This window comes from Cyprinodon variegatus, unplaced genomic scaffold, assembly GCF_000732505.1.
Source record: "Cyprinodon variegatus isolate N-32 unplaced genomic scaffold, C_variegatus-1.0 Scaffold767, whole genome shotgun sequence".
Classification (NCBI taxonomy): Eukaryota; Metazoa; Chordata; class Actinopteri; order Cyprinodontiformes; family Cyprinodontidae; genus Cyprinodon; species Cyprinodon variegatus.
This window is the reverse complement of record NW_015151220.1, coordinates 217346-230031: the sequence shown is the minus strand read 5'-3', so window position 1 is coordinate 230031 and position 12686 is coordinate 217346. Positions and strand designations below refer to the sequence as shown.

The window sequence follows — 12686 nt, the reverse complement described above, 5'->3', positions numbered from 1 at the left end:
ATGGTGATTGGTGAGAATCAAAACATGAATGGACCAATAATTTCAGAGCTTTTAAGCTCAGCTTTCGTCCAAACAGACCAGAGCAGCACCTTGTTTACTTAAGATGTTATCAGTTCCATACTAATTTCATTTCTAACAAAATGCATCATTGTTTTAACTTTGTACATAAACACAAAGAACAGACGGTTTAATTTCAGCTGTGAATTTATTGATAAGAATGGTCCAATAAATAGCTTCACATAGATGGTTTCAGAACTGCTTAACATCCTTTCAGTGCTTTTTAACTCCGCCCACATTGAACAACAGTTTTACTTTTTCTTTAAACAAAACCAGGTTGAAGGTTACAGGCCGCCTCTGTCAGATCAGATGTATGACTGGCCTGAAGGGTCCCAAACTGTGGTGAAGCGGCTGTCATTACTGGCTACAGGAAGGCAGAGGAAGTGACTGAAATGTTTTAGTTGCCTGGTCAAAAACTACAAGAGGAAACAAAAAGGCAAGAAGAAAGTCCACAGAATCTGGAGTAAAACAGATCATGAACATCGCCTCTCTAACTCCTGCTGTTTTTCCTCTCAAACATCAACAAAAAACAGCGTCCAGAAACGCTCCACCTGTATCTGTGTTTGGATTTAAACATCATCAGGGTTCTATTAGTGAGCGTGGGGGCGCCCGCGGCCTCTCCCCCTCCCGGCGCCACCTGGAGGTCCATCTACGCTGCTGCGGGGGTTCTTGATCGTCTCGTCGACCGACAGGATGAGACAGGCGGCCTCAGACGCCGCTGTCAGTGCGTTGATCTTTACGATGGAAGGCTCCCACACGCAGGCGACGAAGTTATCAGTGATATCCTCGCTGTTAATATCCACGCCGTACCAGATGCCACCCTGGGATAAAAGCACAATGAATACCGCTGCAGGAAAAAAACAGAACAAAATGGGAGCCTTAGCATTTCATTTACCTGTGCATGTTTTGCTCGCAGCTTGTTGAGGATGTTGGTGGCGTCAAAGCCGGCGTTGTCACACAGCTGCCTGGGAATGATTTCCAGGGCCTTGGCATACGCTCCGATCAGCAGCTGCTGCTTTCCAGGGATGGTCCTGGAGTAATCGCGTAGGTATTTGGACAGCTCCATCTCAATGGCCCCTCCACCTGCGACAATAGAGTCGTTCTGGAAAGAGATAAGGCTTCACATTTAGCATAGTCAGGACACAGATCTTGAGGGTATGACTCAAATTTTGAGCAACCAACAAAAAGTAGTGAACAACTGGTCAAATCCTATATTTTTACAAGCAGGATTATGGAAAATGTGGCATTATTCATACTATGCATTCAGCACCCTCTGATAATTAAAGCTGCAAGTCATGTTCAACATGTCCCTGAAGAAAAACATTTGACTTTTTTTGTTTCACAATTTCTTGTTGAAATATACACTCACCGGCCACTTTATTAGGTACCCCATGCTAGTAACGGGTTGGACCCCCTTTTGCTTTCAGAACTGCCTCAATTCTTCGTGGCATAGATTCAACAAGGTGCTGGAAGCATTCCTCAGGGAGTTTGGTCCATATTGACATGATGGCATCACACAGTTGCCGCAGATTTGTCGGCTGCACATCCATGATGCGAATCTCCCGTTCCACCACATCCCAAAGATGCTCTATTGGATGGAGATCTGGTGACTGTGGAGGCCATTTGAGTACAGTGAACTCATTGTCATGTTCAAGAAACCAGTCTGAGATGATTCCAGCTTTATGACATGGTGCATTATCCTGCTGAAAGTAGCCATCAGAAGTTGGGTACATTGTGGTCATAAAGGGATGGACATGGTCAGCAACAATACTCAGGTAGGCTGTGGCGTTGCAACGATGCTCAATTGGTACCAAGGGGCCCAAAGAGTGCCAAGAAAATATTCCCCACACCATGATACCACCACCACCAGCCTGCACCGTTGATATAAAGCAGGATGGATCCATGCTTTCATGTTGTAGACGCCAAATTCTGACCCTACCATCCGAATGTCGCAGCAGAAATCGAGACTCATCAGACCAGGCAACGTTTTTCCAATCTTCTATTGTTCAATTTCGATGAGCTTGTGCAAATTGTAGCCTCAGTTTCCTGTTCTTAGCTGAAAGGAGTGGCACCCGGTGTGGTCTTCTGCTGCTGTAGCCCATCTGCCTCAAAGTTCGACGTACTGTGCGTTCAGAGATGCTCTTCTGCCCACCTTGGTTGTAACGGGTGGTTATTTGAGTCACTGTTGCCCTTCTATCAGCTCCAACCAGTCTGGCCATTCTCCTCTGACCTCTGGCATCAACAAGGCATTCCTGCCCACAGAACTGCCGCTCACTGGATGTTTTTTCTTTTTCGGACCATTCTCTGTAAACCCTAGAGATGGTTGTGCGTGAAAATCCCAGTAGATCAGCAGTTTCTGAAATACTCAGACCAGCCCTTCTGGCACCAACAATCATGCCAAGTTCAAAGTCACTCAAATCACCTTTCTTCCCCATACTGATGCTCGGTTTGAACTGCAGGAGATTGTCTTGACCATGTCTACATGCCTAAATGCACTGAGTTGCGGCCATGTGATTGGCTGCTTAGAAATTAAGTGTTAACGAGCAGTTGGACAGGTGTACCTATTAAAGTGGCCAGTGAGTGTATATTAGATGCTGTTTAGAAAAACAAACTCCCCTCTGATTCCAACAAGCTAAACTATACAACAGCCTTTGTTGCTCTTATCTTGCTGGATATTTCTCTACAAATTCTCATTTTGGATTCTAGTGTTGCTTTATTCCTCTGGTTGCAGAGTGTTTCTTCTTGCTGTTTAACAATCTGCCTTAAAAATGAAACTAGACACTGTGAATGTGAATTGTTCAGCTATTTCTCTTCTATAAATAACCAAAACTGATTTCTGCAGCCAGTCCAGGAAGGAGCTTTACAGCTGTTCTAAAACACCAGCAAACTTCATAAAAATCCACACCTTGATGGCTCTGCGGACGATCATGATGGCGTCATGCAGCGATCGCTCAGTCTCCTCTGTGAACTGCTCTGCTCCGCCTCTCAGGATGATGGTGCATGTCTTTGCCTTCGGGCAGCCCTTGAAGATGTTGTACCTGCAGGTTAAAAAGGAAAAAAAAGTCACAAACTAAACTCATTGCTTCGTCAAGAATAAAAAACAACAGCTATGCTGATTTCAGATAGCATCCATACAGACAGTAACAGACGGATGGTTTCTAAGAAAACTAGCAGCTTAACTGGAATCCGTCTTCATGGTTCATTCAAACACCAGACACAAAACACCAATAAATTGGTCTGTTATTGTAAATTTCCCACAACGTCTAGTTCTGTTAGCAAAAAGCACACCGCAGCTTTTTATAGCAGATACGCTGCAATGGAATAAGGAATCAATAAGTGGAGAGGACTTCAGTTATGCAGTTATACGTGTAGGTTGTATAAAAATGACATCTGGTCAACCACAGGACGCTTTAAGGCAACTCTAACCTGCTGCTCTGTGGCATACAGCCATTAGTCAAGGAAGCAAGTTAATGTGTAACTGTTCTCAAGTAAAACTGGGGTCTGGACTTTGACTAGACCACTCTATGGAGATGTTTAGTGTGTTCCTGATGGAAGGTGAACCTCTACCTCACCCTCAAGTCTTTTGCATCCTGACCCCCTGAGATTTGCTTCTAGGATGGTCCTGAATTCAGCTCCCGTCATCCTTCTATAAGGTCAATGTTTAAGATGAGTGTTCCCACAGCATGACACTGCAACCACCATGTTTCAATTTGGGGTGTTTTTTTTCACCCCCTACTTTAATCAGGACTGTTGTTAACAGCAAATCCATAATTACTTGTTCTGGGGTATAAATTCCTAAAAAGGCGCGTTGTATCTGGACAAACATCAGCAACTCCACTGCTGAGGGTTTACAGATGGAATAGAAACCAAATATCCAGTAAGTCACCAAAGTATGGTTTATCACAAGAAACTGGGATAGGAACAAGTTTGAATTGGTAAGGCAGAGCTTTAAAGGAAGAAACAAAAAAATGAGCTCATCTCTATTCTATATGTAATAAAGAACCAAGTGATCATTTTGTACCTAATCCATTAAAGTCTAATTATCCATTTGAGAATGTTTACCAAAACATGGTATGAATTTTAAGAAACAGATCTAAATTTTTTGTACTTTTGCTTGTATTTTGTTGAGGATCACAATTAATTTTTTGTTTTTTAGGAAATTAATAATCATCTCCCTCCATTCCCAGAATAGAAAATAGGAACTAAGCCTGGGCAATTAACTATATTTTCTGTGTATTATTTTCATTTTCCATCAATCCACTCCTTGGAGTTTCACAGCTCAAAGTAACATCAGTTCATCTCTTTGTTCTTGGATCTGAAATCCTAACTGATAAACTAGGTTCCTGTTTGATACCACGAGCTACAAACAATGCTGGATGTTTTGTTTTCGTTGTTTTGAAACATGCTTGTTTTACAGACATGATTGATTTGGTTTTCTGTTAAATTAAGGCTCCCCTCTCAGAAGGACCGATTAAAATAAAAGATCATTTTTGAAAGAAAGTCCTGTTATTTGTCGTTTTTTTAAATTATGAAAATAAATTAGATTTATCAGATTAAGTAGGAAAAAATTAGCCTGGGTGCCAGTCCGAACTTAGTCCCGCCCACAAGGTTTGAGTTCGGGGAAGTTCGGTCTGGCTCTGCTCCATAGTAGCGCGAGTATTAAAGCCCACTGTCAGGCGATCCAATCAAATTGTCAGGGCGGGCTTTATACGATGATGGACAGATGATCAAGAGTAACGTTATCAACCACGTGACCAAAGCGCGCTTGGGTGACAACAATAATGGCTGCCGCTGGAGAGTTTGGGTGAGTAGATTCTGCTATTAGGTCTATTCTAGAAGATATCGACAGCAAATTAATTTTAAAAGAGGTACAGAGAAACGCGATCAAGTCTCATCTTCTTATTCTAGGCGTGAAACTGCACGCTTTGATTTTTGTGGACAACAACTATGCCTCGCTTAAGATACGTCACGCACTCCGTTGCTCTTATTGGTTGTAGGTCTATCCAATTGAGTGCAGAGGCATTTTTTTTCCTGGTTCGTTCAAAACACACCCCATAATCACAGCTCTATGGAGCAGTATCAGACTCATATTCTGACTAGAATTGAGTCGGACTACGTCAGGCTAGGAAAAAATAATTATTTCATTTATAAGCCCTGCCTTAAAGGAATAGTACACCCAAAACATGATTAGCCTTCATTTTCTACTCACCCCCATGCTGAACAACACTCTGGAGTACTTTTTTGATATCTCAAATGCATCTGGAGATCTGGGAGGCTTCTTGCTGTCTGCTGACATTCAAATAATGGAGGTGCCCAGCGCCCGAGGCAGAAAGGTCCATAAAAGTCCACAAAAAACGTTTCAATATTCCTCCATACTGCTCGTCCAATGTATTCCAAGTGTCCTGAGTGGGTAGCATCCAGAATTTACTCGAAACAAAGTCATTTAGAATGTTTTTAGAGCATAAACAGTAGTGTATAGGATTTCCTGAAAGCGCGCACATGCGCGATCACGACGCTACGGAAGCCGGCAGACCAAACCAGCGCATTCAGCTCGGCAAAGAACTCATGCTCTTCCTCAACACTGAAGTCCTCAGACATTTTTCTTTCGTTGTTTCTTTCTTTGCACAGGTAAACAGCACATTTCTTCTTCTACGCTTGCATTATCGGCAGATCAGACGCTGAATGCGCACTTTCATCTGGTTTGGTCTGCCGGCTTCCGTAGCGTCATGAACGCGCATGTGCGCGCTTTCAGGAAATCCTATACACTACTGTTTATGCTCTAAAAACATTCTAAATGACTTCATTTCGAGTAAATTCTGGATGCTACCCACTCAGGACACTTGGAATACATTGGACAAGCAGTATGGAGGAATATTGACACGTTTTTTGTGGACTTTTATGGACCTTTCTGTCTCGGGCACCACAGACCTCCATTATTTGAATGTCAGCAGACAGCAAGAAGCCTCACAGATCTCCAGATGCATTTGAGATATCAAAAAAGTACTCCAGAGTGTTGTTCAGCATGGGGGTGAGTAGAAAATGAAGGCTAATCATGTGTTGGGTGTACTATTCCTTTAAGAGGAACAGACTTCATTTTCTTCTTTAGATCTGGTCATTCATCTCTCTTACCTCTCTCCTCCCACCTGTACCTCCTCAAACAGCTCACACTCGCCCAGGACGTCGTCCGTCATGGCGCCGACTGATGTCTGGATGGATCCTCCGCAGGCCTGGAAGCCACATCCAGCACAAACCAGTCAGTGTCGTTGACTGTCGTTATAGCAACACTGACACCACTGCAAAAAGCCGGCACCGTCTCACCATCATGGTCCTCTTCAGGTCCTCCTCCTGCACCCTGCCGGCACAGAACAGGTCTCTGTCGGCAAAGTACTGGGTGGCCACGTCCCCGATGGGTAACTTTGACAGAACCACCTTGGCTCCTGATTGGTAGATCTTCTCCAGCTTGTCGTACAGGATGCTCCACTCTGCGTCAACAATGGCCTGGTAGTCCTGTGGAAAAGGGTTGTGGAAACATGTTTACCAGGGAAAAGAAAAAAGATAAAGAACCAATTTGAGGAATTTCATGCTGCAACAAATTCTGACCTCCACTGATTTCACGCGGACTTCAGCGTTGTCCTTCTCAGCCTTCAGCTCCAGCTCTACATTGAGCAGGGCGATCTTTGGATTCTCGTAGCGTTTTGGCTGCATCTCGAAGCCGGCATAGGAGAAAGTCTTCTTGAACGCAACACCGCTGACTAACTCAGAATCCTGTACGACGAATTAGAAGCAGGAACATTAATCTCACACCTGATAGCGCTGATATTTGACCCATATCTGAGCGGTAAGCACCAACCTCAAGCCCCCCTCCGTGCACCTTCTTGATCCCAATCATCTTCAGAGACAGAAGCTCGTCCAGAGACATGACAGCATCCACCACCATCTTGCTGAAGAAGCCTTTCTGCCCGGCGATCAGCTTGGAGTTCAGGGCTGTGGCGGCACATTTCTCCAGCAGCTGCCTCTGCTCCCTGAGAGGGTTTGAAAGAAAATGTTTAGAACACAGCCAGACAGGAGGAAGCGATCTGACATTTGGAAAGGACTCACTGTTTATCGTCTTTCTTCACAGAGACGGCGATCTCTTTGATCTTGCTGACAGCGAGGTTGGTGGCGGTGCGGAACGCCCTGATGATGGTCTGAGGGTGGAGACCCTCCTCCACATACGGCTTCAGCTGCTTCAGGAACTCTGCAGCCAGGAGGGTGACGGATGTGGTGCCATCACCAATCTTCGACAGCGAGGGGAGAAAATGTTTTTAATTGACCCAAATTTAAAACATGACCTCTGCTGGTATGACCCTCCCCACATCTACTCACCTCAGCATCCTGGGAGCGGGCAATTTCAACCAGCGTCTTGGCTGCAGGATGAACCACGTCGAGAAGCTTCAGGATGGTGGCGCCGTCGTTGGAGATAGTAGCCTTACCTGGAAGAAACGCACACAACTCAGTTTAGAAAGAAGCTAAAAATCCCCGCCAAATAAAACCCGACCCAGAACTAAAGAAGTAATTTCCTCTTTCTGATTCAGCTTTCCTCACCTCTGCTGTCCACCATCAGCTTGTCCATCCCCCTGGGCCCGAGGGTGGTCCTGACAGCCTCAGATATCACCTGCAGAAGGACAAACCACCGCTACAATGAGGATAGCTTCACATAGGACATTCATACAATGATTGGAAGAAGCCAGAAGATTTTTCTGGCAGCAATTCTTCCATTTCTAGAATCATTTAACTTCATTAAACCTGCTAAGAGCCAAATCAACCCATCGCTATGTGATAATATCCACATTTACCTGCAGAAATTCTGATTTTATGGAAACAGATTCATTTCTGTGGCAGGGAGTCGTGGCTTTCACCTGACGTTGGTTAAGTCTGAGGAATTTTTAAAATCTTTTTAATTAAATAATTTTTAGGGCTGAAACAACTAACAAGATTAATCGATTAACTATAACTAGAGTATAGACTCAAAAAAACATGCTTTTATCCGACAGAGCAATGCACTTACAGCAGGATTTATGCAGTCATTGTATTAAATGAAAAATATAAAAATTTGCATTCAAGATGAAAAATCTTTTTTGTCCATTAATATGCTCATTATGTGGAAAAGTTTTAGTTTTACCAGGCTATAATTATGTTAATTAAATAAAATCTTCAAGGACCTTCACCCTATCAGATTTATGGACCAATCAAAGAAAATAGGCAGTTTAATCAATTAGATAAATAATCCTTAGTGTTATATTAGGATTTAAGTTAAGTTTTTCTTTTTACATATATAACTCCTGATTGCTTTTGTAGTGGCCTTTAAACACTAATCCTTGATCAGCAAGTTTAAACCAAACATCTACCCAAGATCAGTGCTTAATACATATAACCAATTTAATACCTTCAGTTTATACCCTCCTATGACAGCCAGCCCCAAATCTATCCTATCAATGACAGATGACAAATGTAAACCTGAAGTGGATTAAATAGGACTTTATGAAATTCCCGCTGGGACTGACATCCGGGTTTGCGCCTTTCAGCATTGCTGTGAAAATTGCAGCGACCCTTCAAAACTCTTTTTCCAGACATTTTTTCAAACAGGCAAAAATTTGTCATCTTAACAAGAATAAAAAAAATAAATAAGATAGTTCAACAAGTTTAAACGGAGAGATCTTTTGGGGTGGTAGGAGTTGCAAAGTATCCTATGGTTTTCTGCACACTGCCTATCAGAAAACTGAAAGAAGGCTCCTAAATGACTCCTTTACAAGGAAGAATAATCTGGAAAATTTAGCAGGTTTTAAATCGCCGTAATTATCTACAGATTAATCGATTTGCAAACGTTAGTTGCAGCCGTATTTCAGAGTTAAAACAACACAGTGAGGCAGCGAATTTAACAGAAATGTGGAGATCTCTTTGGATGGAGTCCTATATGGCAGTGACAGCCAATTTCATTGATGGAGAGTGGAAAGCAGAGTCTTGTGCTCTCTAAAACCTACGATAACCTGGACGGAGCTGCTGTCTGAAGAGGACAAAACGTCCCTGTCTGCAACTGTACCCATGCTGGGAAAGTTAAACATCACCAGGCTGTTGCGCATAATGACGGTCCCATTACCAAAAAAAATGAAAAACAGGCTGGTTGGAGAAACTGACAGCAGGTGGAGGTTTAAAACACGAATGATGAGTGAATACAGTACTCCTGCAGTAGTGCACTCCCGTTTGAAGTTGCTGTCTATTCTGGACGATGCCAAAAAAAAAAAAAAAAAAGACAAGGCATAATCAGGAGGTCTCAAAGCTGGTGGCTGAATGCATGCAATGCAGCCACAGGTGAAGCTGGAGTTGAGCAGAGGCGTGTGTCAAAAAACAAAAGAACAAAAGAAAACAGAAGAGATTGCAATGCTGTTTTGCAGAGATGTGAATGTTTTGTATAGAATCAGGTAGGAGAAGAATAGAAGAAATCAAGAACCATCTTCAGGACAAAACCAAAGATGAATGTGGACAATTGGGGCATTGGAAAAAACAAACAAAAACAAGATACCCGAGCCTGGAGCAAAGCGACTGCTCTGCATCCCTGCAACATCCACGCCATCCAAAAGCAACGTCTCCAAAGCAGGATTTATTGTGAACAGATCAAGAAGCATTCTCCTTCCAAAGAACTTGGATACACTTGTGTTTCTTACACACAACACAAAGTGGCGTAGCTAGTTTGTAGACAGAGAACACTGATTGTATTCTCAGAGAGTGAGTAGTTTCATTGCTATTACATTGTTTCGTTTTGGACATTAATAACATTCACATTTATTTCAAGAATAAGTATTGGACATTTGATTTATTTTTTATGTGTGTACTTGGTCTGAATTAGCCTTTCTTGTCATTTTAATGCTCTTTATTTCGTCTCAATTTATTGGCAAACAAACTTCTACGGTCCCCTTTTATTAATTTGCACGTGCCTCCTGGTTGTAAGATAATTTTAAGCCTACATTTTACTTTTCCCGTTTTAATTCATTTTCACTTGTCTAATATAAACAGCGTTTATTTGTCTTCTTGTGCTGTATCAGTATATTTTCTGGAGGAAATTTTCTAAAGGAGATTGTAATGTTAAAATCGTTTAAGAGTATTTTATTTAAGATAAATACCATGTTACTTTGATTTTAAAGCATTAGTATTTGGATAATACCAAACAAATATCAACTTTGTGAACATGTGATGGTCAGCTGTGATGGGATGAACAAATACTTTGTTACATTTCCTCAATAGGAAATAAAAGACAGATTCCCTGACCTGGCAGGCATTGATGTTGCTAATGAGCTGGGGAATGCCCTGGGATGAGTCTGTCCCCTCCTTCAGCAGGATAACCGGTGTGGGCTGCGAAAAACAAAGGAAATCAAAAATACAGCTGGCAATATATCACCAAATATGGAAAAACATGGGTGGCAAAAATAATTTAATGACAGTATGAAAAGATTTTACATATTGGTACAGTATTTAGAGCTCTGTAAACATCAGCTTGCAACTTTCACAACAAAACAAATTTCCTGGAAAAATCACACTAAAGCAAACTTGCATTAAACAAGCATTACAAGGCAACTGGACAAAGAAGCAACCGTTACGGGGATAATCTTAATTAAACGAGTGAAATGTAGGCCAAATACTCCGGTTATAACATATCAAAGCAAATACATGATAGAAATCGGAAAAATATAGTCCGGTTATTTATTTTTGAGATAGCTTATCTGCAACAAGCTAACGGAAATCTCCCGTACATACGCCCATTGACTGCAGGATGCTAACACCCACTGGGCTATAATTACTTCTTATTATAAGTTATTTCCATAAAATAACATCGTTTTGACTCATTTGAATGTCGGGTACAAACAACCGGATACATTTTCATGTGAAAAATAAACGATAAACTAAAGGATGGACACGGATTATGTGTTGATTTCTGGGGCTTCGATGCTAACTCACTCACCATCATCTTGGCAGTTCTTTCGAGAAGCTTTCGCCGGCATCCAATCCCACAATGCTTTGCGAAGGTTCCGTTTGCGTAGGGCTGCGTTCAAGATCAACGCTCCAGTTTACAACGCTGATGTAAATTATGTTAAATTCTAGACTGTCCAAAAGATGACCGAATAATACGAATCGAAAAGTCATATAGAACCTCTTGGTTTTATACCTTTTTCACAATTGTGTGAAAAAGACAACTTATATGTATATATAAAATATTTATTTTTTTAAATTAATGAAATATATTTTAGCTTTAAGCGTTTAGGATCGAATCTTTTGAATTTATACATAACATAAATATGAGTGTTTCTTTTATCTCATTTTAACTACGTTCAAACATTTTCTCAACATTAACAACACAGCTGTTTGACTTCTTCCTCTTCTTGTTGGATTTATTGGCGGTTGGCAACAAACGTACTGTGTAACGTCTTTGAACGTCTCCCCTGATAACAGAGGGAGGGTGCCGAACACCGCCTGGGGTGAGCTTGATAAATTTGTCGGGGTGCGCAGCACGGGTGGATCACAGGCTGTCACTGGGGTTCGACATCGCGCACGCCTCCTGAAAGGATACGCTGATCAAAAAAGCGAGTGCAACCTAGCCATTTGACCAGAACTAGCGCGGAATTTAGAAGGCCTACAGGCAGCAGTGGCGGGAGAGGCTGAAAACATCGGCGTTTTAAGTAGTTTTAAACCTTGGTAAAGTTCATGCGGAAAGTTGAGGAAGATTCCAAGATGGATGAGTTTGGAATTTACGGTATTTTTGGGTTAAACGGTCCCCCTCAAAGGCTCCTGACGTAGGTTACATGTTTGTTTTTATTTTACAGTGTGTTGTTATGCTGTGCTTTTTATTGCTCCTTAATTCATTCTATATCAGACAATACTTCGGACACCTGTTAGTAACTATTGAGATTTATTTATTTAGGTAAAAGCTCGATCTTGTGTTGATTTCCTTCGTTTTTTACCTCGTCAGAGCGAAGGGGACTCGCAGTGTGTCGGCTGCGGTTCCATCATCTGTCCACCAGGTGGTGCTGTTCAGCAGTGGACCGTGGGGTGAAAGGCTCTGCGTCAACGCGGAGCTCATGGACGCTGATCAGATTCCCATTACAATTGGAAAGCTGACACCTTATAACAAGTATGCACAACTTTTAAGCGTTCGCAGATAAATAAACCACGTGTTTTTCTGTTTAGTTTTGATTTGACTAAGCGGAAAAAATGACAAAACAAATATCACTTTGCATTATTCAGTGAAATACTTAAAAAATAACAATTTCAAGCCATTAGTGTTGGAAACCAGGACAAGACCTTATTACCTTGTAACAAAAATATGAATATTTTGATGGCAAAAAATGAATGTCAATGTACTAACAAGAAACGCCAACTTGCCCGAATATATTAAGAAAAATAACAAAAGTGCTTCTACAAGAAGTTCATGAAAAACACTCTGAGAGTGAAAAAAACAATTTTTTTGGTACAACATAACCTTAGAGGCATTAATGCTGATACTGGCACTTACATTTTTTAGTTTATAAACCCAAATGTAATTTTTAACTAGGCTTTTTAACTTTTTTTTTGTTTTTAAATTAGTTTTTTTTTTTTTTTTT

General features: G+C 41.6%; 2 protein-coding genes across 2 annotated transcripts in view; one reads left to right on the top strand and one right to left on the bottom strand.

Moving 5' to 3' along the window:
- Nucleotides 1-318: 318 nt before the first annotated feature.
- On the bottom strand, nt 319-11115 carry cct7 (chaperonin containing TCP1 subunit 7). Its single transcript, XM_015395920.1, has 12 exons — nt 11051-11115; nt 10360-10443; nt 7642-7711; nt 7423-7529; nt 7156-7334; nt 6908-7079; nt 6658-6822; nt 6376-6564; nt 6187-6284; nt 2963-3095; nt 953-1159; nt 319-878 (listed from the first exon to the last, which is right to left on the bottom strand). The coding sequence occupies exons 1-12, from the start codon at nt 11054-11056 to the stop codon at nt 648-650; spliced, it is 1641 nt and encodes a 546-aa protein (XP_015251406.1). The 5' UTR covers nt 11057-11115; the 3' UTR covers nt 319-647.
- A 618-nt stretch (nt 11116-11733) lies between these two features.
- LOC107098303 (tip elongation aberrant protein 3-like) overlaps nt 11734-12686 on the top strand; it is a 9704-nt gene continuing 8751 nt past the window's right edge. The window contains exons 1-2 of the mRNA XM_015395902.1: nt 11734-11879; nt 12056-12217. Of these exons, the coding sequence (XP_015251388.1) occupies nt 11791-11879; nt 12056-12217 (251 nt within the window). The 5' untranslated portion in view covers nt 11734-11790. The remainder of the gene's footprint in view (nt 11880-12055; nt 12218-12686) is intronic.